This window comes from Perissodus microlepis, chromosome 5 (genome assembly GCF_051167445.1).
Source record: "Perissodus microlepis isolate ML-2025 ecotype Zambia chromosome 5, ASM5116744v1, whole genome shotgun sequence".
Classification (NCBI taxonomy): Eukaryota; Metazoa; Chordata; class Actinopteri; order Cichliformes; family Cichlidae; genus Perissodus; species Perissodus microlepis.
Genome location: NC_140465.1, coordinates 11,042,001 through 11,061,205, shown reverse-complemented (window position 1 = coordinate 11,061,205; position 19,205 = coordinate 11,042,001). Strand labels below are relative to the sequence as shown.

The 19,205-nt window shown below is 41.6% G+C and overlaps 1 protein-coding gene and 1 long non-coding RNA gene across 2 annotated transcripts; both read right to left on the bottom strand.

The window, feature by feature from the left end:
- Positions 1-43: 43 nt before the first annotated feature.
- LOC146386629 (solute carrier family 2, facilitated glucose transporter member 9-like) lies at positions 44-15,751 on the bottom strand. The gene is made up of 12 exons (XM_084927278.1): positions 15,637-15,751; positions 13,812-14,026; positions 13,563-13,723; positions 13,363-13,487; positions 13,151-13,280; positions 12,881-13,029; positions 12,491-12,678; positions 12,088-12,198; positions 11,848-11,949; positions 704-779; positions 439-566; positions 44-339 (listed from the first exon to the last, which is right to left on the bottom strand). The coding sequence occupies exons 1-12, from the start codon at positions 15,749-15,751 to the stop codon at positions 154-156; spliced, it is 1,686 nt and encodes a 561-aa protein (XP_084783404.1). The 3' UTR covers positions 44-153.
- A 367-nt stretch (positions 15,752-16,118) lies between these two features.
- LOC146386628 (uncharacterized) lies at positions 16,119-18,093 on the bottom strand. The gene is made up of 3 exons (XR_014800173.1): positions 18,015-18,093; positions 17,750-17,877; positions 16,119-17,650 (listed from the first exon to the last, which is right to left on the bottom strand). It is a non-coding gene; the product is annotated as an uncharacterized LOC146386628 (long non-coding RNA).
- Between the last annotated feature and the right edge of the window lie 1,112 nt (positions 18,094-19,205).

Here is a 19,205-nt window from a genome sequence, read left to right as displayed (position 1 = left end):
AAGATTCCAAATTTTGGGAATTGTAACATTGTTTAATGTCATTGTGAGTCATTTATTTGCAAAGCATGTTTTTTCCACAGTCATTCAATCTTGTCCTGAAAGAAAAATTGTTTTTTTCTTCATGTTTTTTGCTGTAGCTATACGTGGTCCTCATCACAACCTGGTCTCTGTTCTCGTTTCCTCTGCAAAGGATTTCCCACAGACAGTGATGGCTTTAAACTCCTCTGAGATCTCCAGCAAGGTCTTGCCTTTAGTCTCAGGCAAAAGGAAGAAGGTATAAAGACTACCCAGCATGCAGGCAGAGGCAAACAGCAAAAATAAGTACGAGCTGAGAGCATCCTGGGAAAGAAACGACATTCATGATTTCAACATAACATATAGATCCCTGTGGCTGTTATAGTGTAATGCGCTGCTTATTTTCAGCTTGGTCGTACGTACAATGAGGAATGGAAAGACCAGGCCCATCACTGCAAACATAAACCACCCCTGCAGCCCTGTGAGGACGAGTGATGCCATTCGATTAGACTGAATGAAGAGCTCACTGTTGAGCGTTGGTGTGGCTCCTCCTGTGAGAATCAGAGAAAGAACAGGGAATTGACCTTGTTATCTTTGCATATAGACACGTTTTCCATAACCGCTACAGGTGAGATGTACTGGATACTAAAAACGTTAAGCTACATATGTATAAGTGCTTTACCCTTACCAGGTCCTCCACAATAGAACACGATGAAGACAACCATCAAACTCACAGTAATGTATGGAACCCAGTAGCTGGAATCCTGTGTGAAAGACAGTTTTAAATGCATATATTTGATTTTGCATCAGATAAATTTCTATATTTCTGTCTTTTATCATCACAGCAGTGATAGCTTATACACATTTTCCCCTTTATGAAACAGGTCATCTTCAGTCATATTGCCAATATTGTTACTAGCATAGCTGGACTGGCGGGCCGATGGTTTTTTTTTTTTTTTTCCGTAACGGTATAAACACTGAAAGGTGGTGGATTGGCCAGATGCTGGGAGGTGTGTAAAAATAACTCAATTGTTTGGTGGTGGCTATTGCAGAGCTTCCACAGATTCAGTAACATTAGCAAGTAGTGGAGGCCAGCAGATGCAACACGCTGGCAGGTGGATGACGCAGGAGGAGCAAAGACCCGAGGCGGTGAACTGAACTTCAGGTAAGAAGTTATGACTGCAGTCTATCTGGGTCAGATATAAACCAAGTTTAGGTGGAGTTTATTTTCGTTATGCTGACTTTTTACAGTCAGTTACAATAACTCGTACTGCGTACTAGCTAGCATGACGGAGTTTATATACTGCTTACTGATGTTGAACTTGTTTCATCTTATTTTTTTATAAGGTTAGTTATTAGAGTTTCCAACCGTCCCGTAAAAAACGGAATCGTCTGGTATTCAGAGAAAATATTGGGCGTTTGGTATTGAGGTGAAAAGGAACAGTTTGTCCCGTACTTCAGCTACAATGAAAAAGACTCAAAGCTGGATTTATTCTGTGTCTTTGCTGCACAGCTGCCTCTTCTTCTCTCATTCCCCCCCCCCCCGTTTCTACTTCAATCATGAAACTGATCAATGATCAGCTGATCGGCTTTTCTCTCTTGTTTGTTTATCGCCCACTTTGCGCCAGAAAGAAGAAACCAGCGGATGTTGCGCTAAACAACAGCAGCACGTTTAAGCTTGATCAGCTGTTGTTAGAATTTATTTAATATTCATTTCTAGTATCAGCTGATGTTTGCTGGAGCCACAGCTGTAAAAGCTGCTGGTCATGATATCAGTTTGGTTATCTGGTGAGAGGGAAACATGAAGATGAAATCAGGAGATGTTCTTACTGAATCTTCATTGCTGAACAGGTGATGGAGAAACAGGTTTACCTTTTAGGTGACATGAATGAGTTGAAGGGAAGTTATGAACTGTTTCTGAGAGACAAATAACACCAGGATCCTTTTCTAAGTAGCTGACAGTTGGTAACTGTGCAGGGGCGGGTCTAGCAAAGTTTTGCCAGGGGGGCAGGTAGGGCATTAACAGGGAAAGGGGGGCACAAAGAAATACTTTTCTTTCTTATTCTCATTTAAAATGTCTAGCTTTTAACAAATAATTATCTGAATCTTACAACAAACGTTTTCATCTGATGTAAAATGTATAGAAATCCATTATTGTACATAGTAATTTTTTTTAGGGTCCCATCATATTTTCTTCAGAAGTAGCTAAGTACTGTATATGATGCCAGTATTTTCCCACATTTTCTAGATACTGTACCAGTACTGTGTGTAAGATGCCATCAAAAAGTAAATTAAGTTTTATTCTTTCTCACCTGTCTTTCTATCTCCTTTCACTTTTTAAAGGTTGCCATGTTAGAAAACATATTTTGCCCTGCCATGCTGTTTATTGATGTGGTAAATGAATGGTTTATGAAAATATATCTAAATCTGTCATCAGTAATCAGTAATGATCATGTCTCACCTCTAGTCTTCTCTGTCTTAATTTCAGGTTTTCACCATGTGTTGTAGATAGTTCAGGAGGTTAACTCGACCAAGCAGTCTACTTTCGGGTATTGTTTAGAATACCAGCATAGGGAGGATGGTGTAGTTTTAAGTTTATTAGATTGATAGATATATACCAACAAGACAGTGTACATCACTGTGACAACAGCGTTTGTTTTCATTCAAAGGCTTTATGGTTTTTCCTATAATACCTGGTGGGCCGGTCTCTAGTCAAAATGCCCAGGCCGATTTTTTGTCCCAGTCCAGCCCTGGTTACTAGTGTACTTTCCAGTGAAGGCTACACAGACAGTTGTTGTCCCAACTGTCACAGACATATACACCTCCAGATGCAGGAAGAGGCCTACCTGTATCATGAAGGACCCCACTCATCAAGCACACACACTCTTTGTCCTGCTCCCCTCAGGCAGGAGGCTGAGGAGCATTAAATGCAAAACTACTAGACAGAGAAACAGCTTCATTCCAGAAGCTGTGAGACTTCTCAATGCATAAATGGACAAGAACTATTATACTACTGATACTTTACTGACACCATCACTTTATTAATGCTGGTCATCATGCCCTCTTGCTGCTAAAATATTTATACCTATATTTCTATATTTATACTCCATACTGGTACTCAGGTTGTTGCACTCTACTTATATTGTATTATTTCATTACTTGCTATTTGTTAGTTGTGTTTTTTTAGTTTCTTCGTTATTCTGTTTCTTTTCGCTTCTATGGATAACCGGGACCGTGTGTACGTAATTTCATTCCACCTCATGTAAACATGTGTTGCAAATGAAAATAAAAGGGGAGAGGAGGGAAGTGACGGACAAGGTAAGCGACTCATGTTGTAACTGAGTCAGACGCCGGAGATTTTGGCAGAAAATTAAAGCGAATGGTAGTTTAGATTTGAACAAATTCCTTTAAGCTTCAGTATTACCAAATACACTTATCAATTGTCTTATAACTAACAACATTTGTCTAAATCATCTCCAACACCCTGGAGAACAACGGGGAGAGTTTAGAGGCTCTCCAAGATTACATTGATCAGTGCTTCCAGAATCTCGTGATGAAGAAGGCCCAGAGTGCAGCTTCCCCGGCCAAATCTGAGACGCCGTTGTCGAAAAGACTTTGCCCGGCAGATTCCCCCGGCACAACATCGCCAGCCGGCAAAGATATTGTCGACATACTGGAGTCAATCGACCAACGATTGTCCAGTTTCGATGCAAGGCTGTCCTTGGTGGAGATTCTTCACCGGGAATTTAAATCCTTGCGAGAATCCCTGGAGTTCAGCCAGCAGCAGGTGGAAAGGCTCGCTGCTGAAAATGCCACGCTAAGGGAGTCGGTGAAATGTCTCACAGACAATGTTACTCAGCTAAATAGAGAAAATAAAAAAATAAAAGAAACAGTTCTTGATCTACAAGCTCGTAGCATGCGTGATAATCTGGTATTTTCTGGTATTCCAGAAGCCGCTGGAGAGGATGCGGAGACTACAGTAAAAAGCTTAATCAAAACCCACCTGAAGCTGCCGGAGGACACGGTGAAGAACATCGTCTTCGATAGGGTACATCGCCTCGGCCCCATGCGGGCTGCGACCGGGAGACCACGTCCTATTGTGGCCAAATTCGGCCACTTCAAACAAAAGGAACATGTGAAAAGCCGCGGCAGGGAATTAAAAGGAACGGACTTCAGCGTGAACGACCAGTTCCCCAAAGAGATCCTGGAACGACGCGGGGTCCTCTTCCCAATCCGACGCGGCTTCATCCAGAAGGGCTCCCGCGCTGTCATCGCTGTGGACCGGCTGTTTCCGTTTTTTTTTTTTTTCTTTTCCTTCTCGTTTTTTTTTCTCTCTTTTTCCCCCTCTTGTTTTTATGCTGCTCACCCTTGTCCTTGGTTTCTTTATTTCTTTCTTTCACTGCTTCGATCACCTGCTTCCACACTCATCCACAAACAACATTCTTTATTTCGACACATAGCACCGCACGATCACGCGCAGTCATGCGCTCAACGGCAGCACATTTACATCAGTCAGACAGCGCACACAGTCATATAGGATACATACACTTAAGCCAAGCCTACTCATATTAGTAAATATGCACACACATAGTCAGACTCAGGGAGCATCTCGCCACACATTTTTTCTCTCTCTCCTTCTCTTTATTTATGAACAAGTGATATATTCTCTCCACCTGTCTAAGCGACACACACAGCATACACCCCTAGTTATACACAGACATCTATGGGTGCACTAAGGTTCGTTACATGGAATATAAATGGAGCTGGCTCCAGAGAAAAGAGGTTAAAAATATTTAACCAACTCAAAAAACTACAGGCAGATGTTGTCCTTTTACAAGAGACCCACAGACCTCTTAGAGGTTCGAATGAACTTAAAACACCTGAGTTTCCTAATGTGTTCTCAGCTTGTTATAATTCTAGACAAAGGGGAGTAGCAATTCTAATACATAAAAATATTAATTTCACAGTACTCGATACAGTTATAGATCCAGAGGGCAGATTCTTAATCATTAAACTATCTATACTTGATAAAAAGCTATGTATTGTAAGTGTATATGGTCCAAATGTTGATGATCCCTCATTCTTTCACGTTTTTTTCAGTGCACTCTCTGAACACTTAGATGGCACACTTGTTCTTGGAGGTGACCTCAACCTTGGACTAAATGAAGAAATGGATAGGCTCAATACAGCAGGAACTCAGCGTAATTGGCAATCCACGAATATAATCACACAGTATATGAGCGACTTTGGTCTTTGCGATGCATGGCGCTCCCTTCACCCCACCAGTAAGGAATATACTTTTTTCTCACATGTCCATCACTCCTACTCTCGTCTGGATTATTTTTTGGTCAGCAGCTCACTGCTGAGCGACATTTCAGACACTGAGATTCACCCTATAGCTGTCAGCGATCATGCTCAGCGATCTTTAACACTAATGCACAAGAATAATACTATGCCAAGTAAAAACTGGAGATTTAATATATCACTACTTAAAGATGAAGACTTTATTAAATATTTTAAAAAAGGGTGGACTTCATATTTAGACTATAATGACGCTCCCGGAACATCAGCTTCTGTTCTATGGGAAGCAGGGAAAGCTGTGATGAGAGGTAAAATAATTTCTTTCTCATCACATAAAAAGAAAAAAGAAAACAAAAATATTCAGGAATTAGAAAAAACCATCAAATCACTAGAAGAAGCCTACGCGTCCCACCAAGATCAGGAAACATTGAGCAAAATACGCAAAACAAAACTAGAATTAAATGAGATAATTGATAAAAAAAAAAAAAACGAAGTTCTTAGTACAAAGACTACGCTTACAAAATTATGAACATGGTAATAAATCCGGTCAATTTCTAGCAAACCAGCTAAAAATAAATAAAGAAAAAACAACTATATGTGCTGTTCAAGATTCATCTGGGAACACAATATATGAACCGAAACAAATAAACAACATTTTCAGGGATTTCTGTAAAACGTTGTATTCACCACAAATAAACCCATCTAAAAAGGAAATTGATCAGTTTTTGGACAACATAACTCTGTCAAAATTATTAGACACTCAAGCAATGGCACTGGATTCACCACTGACACCAGGTGAACTCCAGGAAGCCCTGATAAGCATGCCCAATAATAAGGCTCCGGGTCCAGACAGCTTTCCTGCAGAATTCTACAAAGAATTCTGGACGATTCTAGCACCAGTTTTCTACAGAACGTTGTTGGAAATCAAAGAAAAGGGCAGACTTCCATCAAATATGAATTCTGCAAACATTAATCTCCTGCTAAAATCAGGCAAAGACCCTGTATATCCCTCAAGCTATCGTCCAATATCCCTTATAAATGTAGACCTTAAAATAATCTGCAAAGCTCTCTCAAAGAGATTAGAGAAAATAAGCCCCCTCTTAATTCATCCTGACCAAACTGGTTTCATAAAAGGTAGGCACTCATCAACAAATACACGTAGATTACTTAATTTGATAGACTGCTCATACAGTAAAAACCTTGAAACTACAATATTTTCTTTAGATGCAGAAAAAGCATTTGACAGAGCTAACTGGAAATTTCTATTTGCAACTTTACACAAATTTGGTTTTGGATCCTCTTTCATTAACTGGTTAAAAATATTATATAATTCCCCAACAGCTTGTGTCAGAACAAATGACCAGACATCCTCCAGCTTCTGTCTCCTGAGGGGCACCAGGCAGGGATGCCCACTCTCCCCTTCACTGTTTGCAATTTTTATTGAACCACTAGCAGCAGCAATTAGACAGAATTCAGTAATTAAGGGCATAAAATGCAAGAACGTGGAACATAAAATCAGCCTTTATGCGGATGATGTGTTACTCTTTCTCCAAAATTCACAAACCAATATCTCTGGGGTGATTGAATTGATAAACTCTTTTGCAAGAATATCAGATTACTCAATTAACTGGTAAAAATCTACAGTCCTTCCGATTAATTGCTCCTTCCATAATTCCTCTTCTACACCACTGCAATCGGGAAATATAAAATATTTAGGTATTAATGTTTCTCCCAAGCTTGCAGATCTAACTAAATTAAACCATATCCCACTTTTTAAAGAAAGTCGAAGGTGATCTGGCTAGGTGGAAATGTCTACCCATATCACTTATGGGAAGGGTTGCCGCTATAAAAATGATGGTCTTACCAAAAATAAATTATTTATTCTCAATGATCCCAACTAAACCGCCACAAGATTGGTTCAGATCTCTAGATTCATGTATGTCCAAATTCCTTTGGAAAAATAAACCCCCACGTATAAGCTTAAAAACACTACAAAAGACCAAGGATAAAGGAGGATTAGAACTACCTAACTTTCAGCACTACTTCTTAGCCAACAGGCTTCAATTTATCTCAGGATGGCTAAAACATACCCTCTTAGATTAACCTTGGCTAGATGTAGAACAAGGACTTTGCAATAATCTAGAGATTTCAGATCTACCATTTATCAGCTCAAACATCCAGCGACATGAATGCTTCAAAAGCATCAGCATCAGCTCTTCTCTGACAGCATGGTTGGAGTTTCTAAAATTGACGGAGTCTTCATTAATCCCATGCAAACGTACACCTATCTGGAACAACCCTGACATATTACAAAACAATAATATGATAAACTTTTCAGATTGGAGTGGTAAAGGAATCAAATATTTAGAACATATACTAGAAGGAACAGAATTTATTTCATTTGACAGACTAGTTACACAATATGGGATCAACAAGAAAAGATTTTTGGAATATCAACAAATTAAATCCATAGTAAAAAAGAAATTTAAACCGGGTCAAGTTGAACTATAAACACCACCAAGTGTGGTTCAATTTCTTACTCTTAAAACCCCCAAATTACTATCCAAAATATACAGAATGCTTTCTAAAACGGATGAATCAATGTCACTTCCTATTGCAAAATGGGAAGCGGATACAGGTCATCGGATGTTCAAGATGGGCTTTACGTCTACCAACAACTGCTCACACTGCCAAACCAATTCACCGGACAATTATATCCACGCTCTTTGGTTCTGTCCACCAGTTCAGAAGTTTTGGCGCGAGATATGTGAAGACTTATCAAAGTGTCTGAAATGTAACATTCCAACTTCCCCCTTAGTGTGTTTGTTGGGCAGCTTAGATAATGTCACTTCAGAAAGGATATAGCCCATATGGTTTTCACTGCCCTATGCATAGCCAAGAAAACAGTCCTCATGAACTGGAAAAATAAAAATAATCTTAATTCTAACCAATATAGAAATTATCTATTAGATTACATTAGTCTCGATACAGCCTCTGCCACCACATCAGATCAATTGCTCTGGGCTCCTTTGATTAGCTCCATCACCTAGTGGGGGTGGGGGGGTCATAGTTTGGTCCCACCTTCGCTGCTGTGATTGGTGTGGGGGTAGGGACAGGCTTAGGGCGTCGGGGGGTTCCCCAGGAGCATCTTCCTTGGGGGGCTCAACCCGGGGTAGCGGTCATGGCCTATTAAGGGCTCTGTTGGCTCTTAGGTGAGGTTTCCTCGTGGCTGCGTGCAGCGGGGCTAGGGGAGGGTCTGTGCTGACGGATGTGGGTTACTGACCTGGTAGCCTGGCTGCCCCTGGGTGGGTCCGGGACGGGCGTGAGGTTCTGGGGGCGCTCCGTCTCTGGGCTGGGGCCCTGGCCGGGCCTCGGGGGCTTGGGTCCTGGTTAGCATGTTGCTGGGGTTGTGGGCAGGTGGGTGTATGGGGGCCCGGCCCTGGCGCAGGGTGCCGCCAGTGCATCGAGCCACCTGGGGGGCTCTTCAACTGGTGGGAGAGGTTGTTACACCTTGCAGGAGCTCTCCTCTCTTCAGGAACCCACTCTGCAGGAGGGGGAGATACAGGAGAGGTGGAGGAAGATCTCAGCCTGGGCGTCTATTGTCTTGTGTAGTCTGGAAGTTGAGTGGATGACGGGGTGGGGGCAGTTTTCTCTGTGGTGGGGTCAGGTGGGCTGTCCCGGGCTCTGCGGGGCCGGACGGCACTGCTGTTCTGGGCCCCGGTCCGGATGGGCCTGGGCCCCCTTTCCCTGGCGGGTTGTGGAGTATGGGGGTGCCTACTGGGGTCAGCGGGGAGGGGTCACTTGCCCCTCCCTTCCTTCCCTCCCCATCTCCAGCTGCCTCCCTCCTCCCGCTCCACCACAATCACCCACACATGCAGGGCCTTGTGGTAAAGGTGTGTCACAAGGGTGCAGGGGAGGCATCCCCCCCTCTGTCCCCTTCTGGCTGCCTGTGCCTCAATTTTATCTCACAACTTAGACATTCACATTACTCACACTCTCATAACACATACATATAGGATCTTGGGGGTGGGCACGCTACACGGACTCCAAATTACCATCAGGGTGTACACCTCACCCCTGGCGTCGTTGCCCACCTCTCAATTTTAAATACACGTAGACACCGAGGGCTAGCAGGAGGGGCTATGCGCTTACCTGCTGCTCTTTGGCAGGTAGCTCCATGCCCTCCTGGGTTTTAAATGCACCTTAGAACACACATGCATCAACACTACATATGAGCGGGCGGAGGGAGGTTTGGAGTCTTCTCACACCCCCGTTCTCTGCAACGTGCTGGAGCGGGGGGCCAGGAGGAGGAGTTGGCCATCCAACTGGGGTCTGGAGTGTGGGGCCTCCCTGCTGCTGCGGAGTCGGGGCGGTCTGCATCTCCCCACCGCAGGGAAAAGGGTAACACCACCTGGGTCTGGGTGCAGTTTCCCCTTCCAGGGGCAAGGGTACCTAGACCCGGTGCTTAGAGTACGCTTGGGGAGTGTGATTGTGTGTACAGTGTCTCTCTATGTCTGTCTCCACGTTGGGTGAGTGTTGAGTAATTGCATATGAGAGCATGAGGGTGGGAATGGATGTTTGTATCTGTGTGTGCCTGTTTGTCTGTGTCCATATGTCAGGTCGGGTATCAGACACCACCTCTCTGGGGACATCTCAGGCCCTCTAAGGTATGGAGGCCTATCTCCCCCCACCACTTCCCCTGCCGGTGGCAGACGCCCTCAGACATCGGTGCGTTGGTGGTTCTTTGTGTCCGGGGATGGGCGCCCAGGTACACACCGGCTCACTCCTTGGTGGCTGCTTATCGGGGCCTGGAGCCTGGGGCTCGCTCGGGCCACTTTGGGGGTGGGGTGCCCTCGGCCTCTCGGCCTGGGGCTCGGTCACTCTGGCACAGCTGGCTGCCGGCGGAGCTCATCGGCACGTCACTGCAACCCCCCCCTGGCTTCTGCTCCGCGGCTGCTGAGTGACCCCTCATCTGGGACTCTCCTCAGCTCTTTCTGGGATAGTGGCGCGGCTGCCCCTCTGTTGGTCTACCTTGGTCTCTTGTGTTCTGCGGGCCTCTGGATGTCTGGAGTCTTGATCTCCTCCATACCTGCTTCATGCCCTGGAGGATGGGGCTGTGGCTCCCCACACCCTCTAGCAGATCATTACATGAAGGAACCTTTTAAAAGCAAGCGCGTCCATGCTCACAGGTGTACACACGGGAGCTCACACACACAAACTACACCCTTTTTGGCTCCTACCTCAAAGCACACTGTGCGCCGTCGATATTACGTGCTGCACAGTAATGTTTAATATTTAGTATTTACTGTTATATTCCCAAATATCATCGTGATGTTGTTTATTGTATTGGTCTCGTTTACTTCTGCTTGTTTTCTTTTTTCTTTCTCAACAGGTGATCCAGGTGATTGATATATGTATTTTTTTGTCTGCTTATTTAGTTGGTTTTTGTTTTTTTGCCCTTTATCCCCGTCCCTCTTCTCCGCTGTTTTTCCCCCCTCTTCCTTTCTCCCTTTTCTTTTCCTCATTCAAGTCTTTCCCGTATCTAGCAAGTGAAAATAAAAAATAAATAAAATAAACAATAAAAGGTGAATCAAATAGACCATTACGGCAAGGCTGGGATGGTCAATTTGGTAAAGTAAATCCGTTGGGCATCTTTCTTCGCCTTTAGACAATAATTCTGATGGCAAAAGAACCAAACAGGACAGGCAAAAAAAAAAAAAAAAAAGCAAATGAAAATAAGACTTCCTTGATCCTTGATCTTGACGAGTAGAAACGGTGTCATCTGTGATTTTCTAGTCTTTAGGTTTTGTTTATGTGCCTCCCCTGTGTTCCGTGTTATGCCCACTCTGTGCCTTCCTGTGCCAACGTTTCAGGTCTCTGTGTTCTCTGTCTTCTTTGTTATCCTTGCTTCTGTGTTCATGTATTTCCTGTTTTACTTTGAAAGTCCGTGTCCTATGTCAGTGTATTCTGTTTTGCTTCCTCCCTGTCTCATCACTTCTAATTAGGTTCAGCTGTATCTCCCTCCTATTCAATGTAATTCAATTCAATTTGATTTATATTGCACCAAATTACAACAACAGTCAACTCAAGGAACATCCTGTTTGCATTTCCATCGTTACCTTATGTGTATTTATTGTGTGTGCTTCCCTTTGTCCCTTGTTGGTCCGTCTGCTTGTTTTCTTCCATGTTGCCTCTGTATTTCTTCCGTCAGCTTTACCCGCGTTTCCTGGTCTCTCTTTTCTGGCCTGTGGTTTCCGCCCTCAGGTTATATGTTTATGCATAGTTTTTCCCAGTTTAGGTTTTGCTTAGTTTTCTCTGTTCCACCTGTTTGTAGTTTTTGTTCAGCTGTCCATAAAGGCTCATTTTTTGTTATCATCCACCCTCGTCTCCGTTTGCCTGCACTTGGGTCCTCAGTCTCTTCACACACCTGACATTTGTCATCTTTAACAAATCAACTGTTTTTGTTTTGCTTTCTTTACATTGCTTTTACTTTTATTAATATTATGTTGCCCACCACTGGTAATGGTTTACCTTCAGGTTGAGTGTGACAGTGACAAAAATCCAGCAAGCAGACATGACACCGTAACCGCCGAACAGCAATGGTCTTCTCCCTGTGAGCTCAATGAGAAGACCCTGAAATTGAGGAAGGGAGAAAATAATGACAGACTTATCATAAGGAGATTGTCTCTAATAGTTCAAATCAAAGGATATATACACTTAAAATGCTCATTTACACAGATGAGCTCAGGCACAGACTGAGTGTTTGCTTACACATGTGAGCGAGGTGAGAATTTCAGCCACTCCAAGACCGAGAGTGATATAGCGGATTTTCTTCTTTGGTATACCTGCCTCCAGGAAGATGTCATAAGTAAAGGTACTAATCTGGGAAGAAAAGAGGCACTATTAGGCTATAAACAGTCAGCATGAAATCTGATTTATATATTAGTCTATTCTGTTGATAGAAACTTGATATGGAAGGAACAATGAAGTCTCATATATACAGATATCAATAGATATATTGATCTGTAGTTATACAGATATATCATGTATGCATGTGTGTGAACCTCCAAAAGTCACAAAATTGTTGTAATGTTGTATCATTTTGCAATTTAGCAATCCTATATCATATTGTATCATATGGTATTATACTAATACTATATGGTATTGTTCATACTGTAGAAATGCCCGACAGCTGGTTGCAACAGTAGATGATGGAGATGGTGATGACCTGCCATCGGACAGTCCTGTCTCTCAGCAGCTGCAGAAGGCTCACTGGTGGGGCTGCTTCAATGGCTGCCTGCTCGGTCAACATCTCATCCATTTCTTGTTGGTAGTCACCTTGGCCCCACAGACTCTGGAGAGCTGAAACCAGAAAATCCCAAATCTCAGAGGGGATAAGAACTGAAAAATGTGCAACTTTGCTCAAATAGAAAACACGCAGGGACTGATTCACTTGTAATTTCGCAAGACTATCATTTATCTTTAACTAGTATGTGTTTGTAGAACACATTTTCATAAACATCTGGGGTCGTGTTTGATACATAAACTGCGCAAAGCTACTAACCTTTTTTGCATGCCTTATCATCACCTTTCTCTATGAGTAAATATCTTGGCGTCTCAGGAAAAAAAGGCAACATCACAATCTGAACAAAGGAGAAAAGTGCAGCGACACTAAGGAGAATGTTCCACGTGTCCTCGCGGCCAAGGATCTCGCTGAAAAATCAAAATGAAATGTTGTGTTTAATTTGTAATCTATTGTCATAATATGCTGCAGTAGCTTTTGACAATGGGTTAAAGTCCACTGTACTTTTTCATATCAACTTCAGGTGCTTACCTTAACCCAAACGTCTGTCCAGACACTTTCCCGAGTGACGTAAAAGTGGCTGAGGTCAGAGTCACTATCCCTCTTATCTTTCTGGGTGAAATCTCCCCAAGATATATTAAGTGAGTGTTCATTCCCAAGCCTGCAGGTCACATAAGGCAAGCATGGTGAGTATAGGTGGTGAAAACATATTAATAAGGAGTCTGTAGAATATGACAACTTACCTGCTGAGTAACCAAACAGAAATCTTGCCACAATGATCATTTCGAAAGAGTTGACATTTTTACTTGCTAGCATGAATCCTGCTGCAAGAACAGCAATGAAGCTGTTGCAGATCATTGCCTTTTTTCTGAAGAAGGAAAACTCATGACTTCAGGTCTCCTTAGGCTATACAGCTTGGTACAACATCTGTCTTCATACTCACCTTCCCAGCAAGTCTGAGATAAATTTGACACTGATGGCACCTAAGAGTCCCCCGACAGCAAACATGGAAACAATAAGAGACCAGATCATTGTGACCGTCTGCGGATGTGGAGGCTCTCCGTATCTGTCATACCAGCTGCTGTTGATGAAGCGCTGGATGTACTGTGGAGATAGATCTAAACTGTTATTAAATGTGATCCAGATAATCGAGACAGAATGGAGAAGAAATGATAAAGGCGACGTGTCTCACCGGTGAAGGAGAACTCAGTCCAGTGATATGGAAGCCAACCTGAAAGCTTCCTCCTAATCCCAAAACAAGGATGAGGAATAGAGCGTTGCCATGGGTCTGAAGTAAAGGAGAGAAATCCGATGAATCACTTTTATAAATGTGTTTACTATCACCTGTAAAGATGCTGCCTATATTTTTAAAGTCCCAGTCAAACTTTTGGAGAACGGGTATTAACAAAGATTTCAAACATGTTTAAATGAGTGAGAAAATCTAGATTTTAAAATTGGATTTACTGATTTTTTTTTAAACACAAGTTGTGAATAAAACAAAGATTAGATTAGACTTAAGTTTACCCTGTCTGATTCATAAACTGTAACTGTTTCATTTCTAGATGTAGCTGTGTCTGAAAATTCACAGAAAAACAATAATAATCACCTTTTTTGAATCTTTTCATGATCACACATCAGTCATTGATTGTAATCATGTAAATTTGAGTTCAGTGTCATGTTAGTTGTACCAGCGAAATGGTTTAATAACTGAGAGAGTAGTGTGACTCAGCTGAAACTGTGGGTTAGATAACTCCCCTGAGTTCAGGAAATAAAAAAATTGTAAAAAATAAATAAAGAAAATTTAAAAAGAAAATTATCAGCATTACGCATAAAATTAGACATGTGCAATGTGACAGATTTGTCACGAAACAATTTAACAGAAACGTAAAAAAAATGTATACATTTATATATATATATTATATTTAAAATCCACATGTACATATTTACAATACATGTATTAACTTTTATGGCGCAAATATAGGAAAAATCTTACCAGCTGCTGAAACAAAGTTTCCATTCTCTTGATACACGGACCTTAACAGCACATAAGTCCTAACAGTAGGGACACAGTTCAGTGTTTCACCCTGCTTATTATTAACTTTTCAGAAATAAAGTAACTTGGTGTCATCACACCACCCTGACAATCACTGGATCATTTCTAACTTGCAGCTATTTCAGACTGAAAAGAATATAAACTGAATGAGTTAACAGTCACACGCAAGCTAATGTATTGATTTAACCATAATGTCAAATAAGGACATTATCAGTACATTTTGTGCACAACACTGGTGCTGCATATGTTTTTATAAGTGATTCGTCCTATTGCCAGTAGCTTGATTTATGTTTTTCTCTCTGTTCCTGTTTCTTCTTATTCTTCTTATTTAAATCACGTGGAAAGATAAACTCGTAGACTAAGAACTGTGGCTGTCTATGAACATTTGAAAAAGGAATACACAATAAATAAAAGCAAACACTGCTAGCTATGATTAGCACTGGAAAAACTGTTGAATCTCCATCCTATAGAAGAAGAAACTACTTTTGGGTCTTCTTGTAATAATAACAGGCCACCATGGCAGGTAGCGTTGCGTACTTTGACACAATCCCAAAGAGATCCGTATATCCTCCTAGAATCAATGCTGGGAGCTTTCACTTGTTAGTTACATGTGTACACCACTACACTATGGAGCAAATGTTGAATCTCCAGCTTATACTTAAGCAGTTTGTATTTTTCATTTTAAAATCTACAGTTTTGTGTCAACTAACAAGCAGATTTGTCATCTGCATTTACATTTAAAAAAATCCAGGTAGCCAAAATGTGCAAAATATTCTTTAAGGCAGGCTGACATTGTGACCGAGATGTTGGTTTTCTATGAGTTTGCAGTGTCTCAAACTTTCATAGTCAGACTCAGCCACTCAATCTATTATGCCTGGTTTCAAAGCACCAATATGGCTACTTCATGATGTCCATCCTTTATGTACAGTCTACAGCTGGCATAAGAATACTTCAGTGACATTACCTGTCACAATAGTTGCATGGTGGTGGCTGTAGCTCACGTGGTAGAGCGGTCGCCTGCTAATCGGAAGCTTGGTGGTGCGATCCCTCCAGTCTGCATGCCAAATATCCTTGGGCATGATAGCCACCCCAAGCTGGTCTCCAATGCTTCTATCAGATGATAAATAGCAAGAGTTTAGGAAAAAAGTTATTTTGTGAATGAGGCAAGTCCATTTACCACTACCATTTGGATTTTAATGAAATACTCCATCATGGACTATTGAAACAAGACGCTGCAGCTCATTACAGGAATAGATTCTTTAGTTATTTAGCAAAAGATTTTGGAGATTAGTGTGAACAACGCCACTGTTATTGTGCGATTCGTTGATAATATATCTAAATATTAAAGCTATATACACCATTCTTGAAAGTACTGACCATTTTCATCACTGTATTCACAGTTTTGCTCTCACTGTAAACAAAATCCAAGTCAAAGTCAAAGTCAGCTTTATTTAAAAAAACAAACATGTGTACAGATCATATGCAGGAATTTTAAATTGCAATGCTCCCACGGCCCTCAGTGTACACTAAAACAACATAAAGATAAAAAGCTAAAAATAAGATAAAAGTCTAAAGCGGGTGCAATAGGTGTCCTTGAGGGAGGGAAAAGAAACACCCACGATCCTCTCCGCTGCTCTCACTTCTCGTTTTATCAGCATGTGTAGCTTCCACAAACAGGAAGGGATATAGTGTAAACGTGAAGAGGTGTGTTGTCAAGTTATATTACTTGTTAAGGCAAATATCTAATCAGCAACAGCTCAAGGTGGAAGAAAGGTGATTTAAGTGACTTTGGTCTTGTTCGTGCCAGACATCAGAGGAGAATGGCCAGACTTGTTCACGCTGATAAACAAGCAACAGCATCTCAAATAACTACTCATTTCAACCAAGGTATGTGGAAGAGCTTAACAGTATGCACACTACACATACTGAAGTTTAAACACCACACGGGGTGCCACTCCAGTCAACTTAGAACAGGAAATCCCCTGGTCTTGATTTCTGCTTCAACATTCAGATAGTAGGCTCAAAATCTGGTGTAAACAACATAAAAATGTGCATTTGGACATGGGCAGGACCCCTTAGTAACAAAAGAGCATTGTTTAAATGCCACAACCTACCTGCAAAATGGTACTGACCATGTCCATCCCTTTATGACCACAGTGTACCCATCTTCTGATGGTTGTTTCCAGAATCATCTCAAACTGAACATGACACAGTCACCAGATCAGGCCAACAGAGCACCTTTGGGGTTTAGTGAAACATCATAAAGTGAGCCTTCCTTTCACTACGACGTTTTCTCTGAAGCGCTCCTTTTCTCCAACTTTGCTGTTGGCTAAACAAGTGGCATTTAAGAGCATAAAAGAAAAACTTTATGCATGTTCTCATTACTAGGATATGTATTTATGTTGGTGTTTGGGCATATGGAAAATTGCATAACGATATTATGCCATTACCTGATGATTACTTAATACTGCATCTTAGAATTGTAATGGAAGCCCATTATGCGGGTTAGTTGTTGTTAGTTGTAAAGAAATGTGGGCCAAGAAACAACTTCGTACAGGATCTGATTGCACAACAGTCACCATTTATGGACAAACAGAAAACAGCAGAAGCAACTAAAAAGCAAAAATCTGAAGTTAGAAAGATTCCAAATTTTGGGAATTGTAACATTGTTTAATGTCATTGTGAGTCATTTATTTGCAAAGCATGTTTTTTCCACAGTCATTCAATCTTGTCCTGAAAGAAAAATTGTTTTTTTTCCTCATGTTTTTTGCTGTAGCTATACGTGGTCCTCATCACAACCTGGTCTCTGTTCTCGTTTCCTCTGCAAAGGATTTCCCACAGACAGTGATGGCTTTAAACTCCTCTGAGATCTCCAGCAGGGTCTTGCCTTTAGTCTCAGGCAAAAGGAAGAAGGTATAAAGACTACCCAGCATGCAGGCAGAGGCAAACAGCAAAAATAAGTACGAGCTGAGAGCATCCTGGGAAAGAAACGACATTCATGATTTCAACATAACATATAGATCCCTGTGGGTGTTATAGTGTAATGCGCTGCTTATTTTCAGCTTGGTCGTACGTACAATGAGGAATGGAAAGACCAGGCCCATCACTGCAAACATAAACCACCCCTGCAGCCCTGTGAGGACGAGTGATGCCATTCGATTAGACTGAATGAAGAGCTCACTGTTGAGCGTTGGTGTGGCTCCTCCTGTGAGAATCAGAGAAAGAACAGGGAATTGACCTTGTTATCTTTGCATATAGACACGTTTTCCATAACCGCTACAGGTGTGATGTACTGGATACTAAAAACGTTAAGCTACATATGTATAAGTGCTTTACCCTTACCAGGTCCTCCACAAAAGAACATGATGAAGACAACCATCAAACTCACAGTAATGTATGGAACCCAGTAGCTGGAATCCTGTGTGAAAGACAGTTTTAAATGCATATATTTGATTTTGCATCAGATAAATTTCTATATTTCTGTCTTTTATCATCACAGCAGTGATAGCTTATACACATTTTCCCCTTTATGAAACAGGTCATCTTCAGTCATATTGCCAATATTGTTACTAGTGTACTTTCCAGTGAAGGCTACACAGACAATTGTTGTCCCAACCGTCACAGACATATACACCTCCAGATGCAGGAAGAGGCCTACCTGTATCATGAAGGACCCCACTCATCAAGCACACACACTCTTTGTCCTGCTCCCCTCAGGCAGGAGGCTGAGGAGCATTAAATGCAAAACTACTAGACAGAGAAACAGCTTCATTCCAGAAGCTGTGAGACTTCTCAATGCATAAATGGACAAGAACTGTTATACTACTGATACTTTACTGACACCATCACTTTATTAATGCTGGTCATCATGCCCTCTTGCTGCTAAAATATTTATACCTATATTTCTATATTTATACTCCATACTGGTACTCAGGTTGTTGCACTCTACTTATATTGTATTATTTCATTACTTGCTATTTGTTAGTTGTGTTTTTTTAGTTTCTTTGTTATTCTGTTTCTTTTCCCTTCTATGGATAACCGGGATCGTGTGTACGTAATTTCATTCCACCTCATGTAAACATGTGTTGCAAATGAAAATAAGACTTCCTTGATCCTTGATCTTGACGAGTAGAAACGGTGTCATCTGTGATTTTCTAGTCTTTAGGTTTTGTTTATGTGCCTCCCCTGTGTTCCGTGTTATGCCCACTCTGTGCCTTCCTGTGCCAACGTTTCAGGTCTCTGTGTTCTCTGTCTTCTTTGTTATCCTTGCTTCTGTATTCATGTATTTCCTGTTTTACTTTGAAAGTCCGTGTCCTATGTCAGTGTATTCTGTTTTGCTTCCTCCCTGTCTCATCACTTCTAATTAGGTTCAGCTGTATCTCCCTCCTATTCAATTTAATTCAATTCAATTTGATTTATATTGCACCAAATTACAAAAACAGTCAACTCAAGGAACATCCTGTTTGCATTTCCATCGTTACCTTGTGTGTATTTATTGTGTGTGCTTCCCTTTGTCCCTTGTTGGTCCGTCTG

Excerpts from the sequence above, each read along its gene's own strand:
- LOC146386629 (XM_084927278.1), bottom strand. The coding sequence starts at position 15,751 with ATGCCCAAGGATATTTGGCATGCAGACTGGAGGGATCGCACCACCAAG. Across the intron at positions 12,199-12,490 it reads AGCTGTCGGGCATTTCTACA|ATTAGTACCTTTACTTATGA; the intron begins GTATGAACAATA and ends TTTTCTTCCCAG. Across the intron at positions 567-703 it reads GTTCTATTGTGGAGGACCTG|GAGGAGCCACACCAACGCTC; the intron begins GTAAGGGTAAAG and ends TGATTCTCACAG.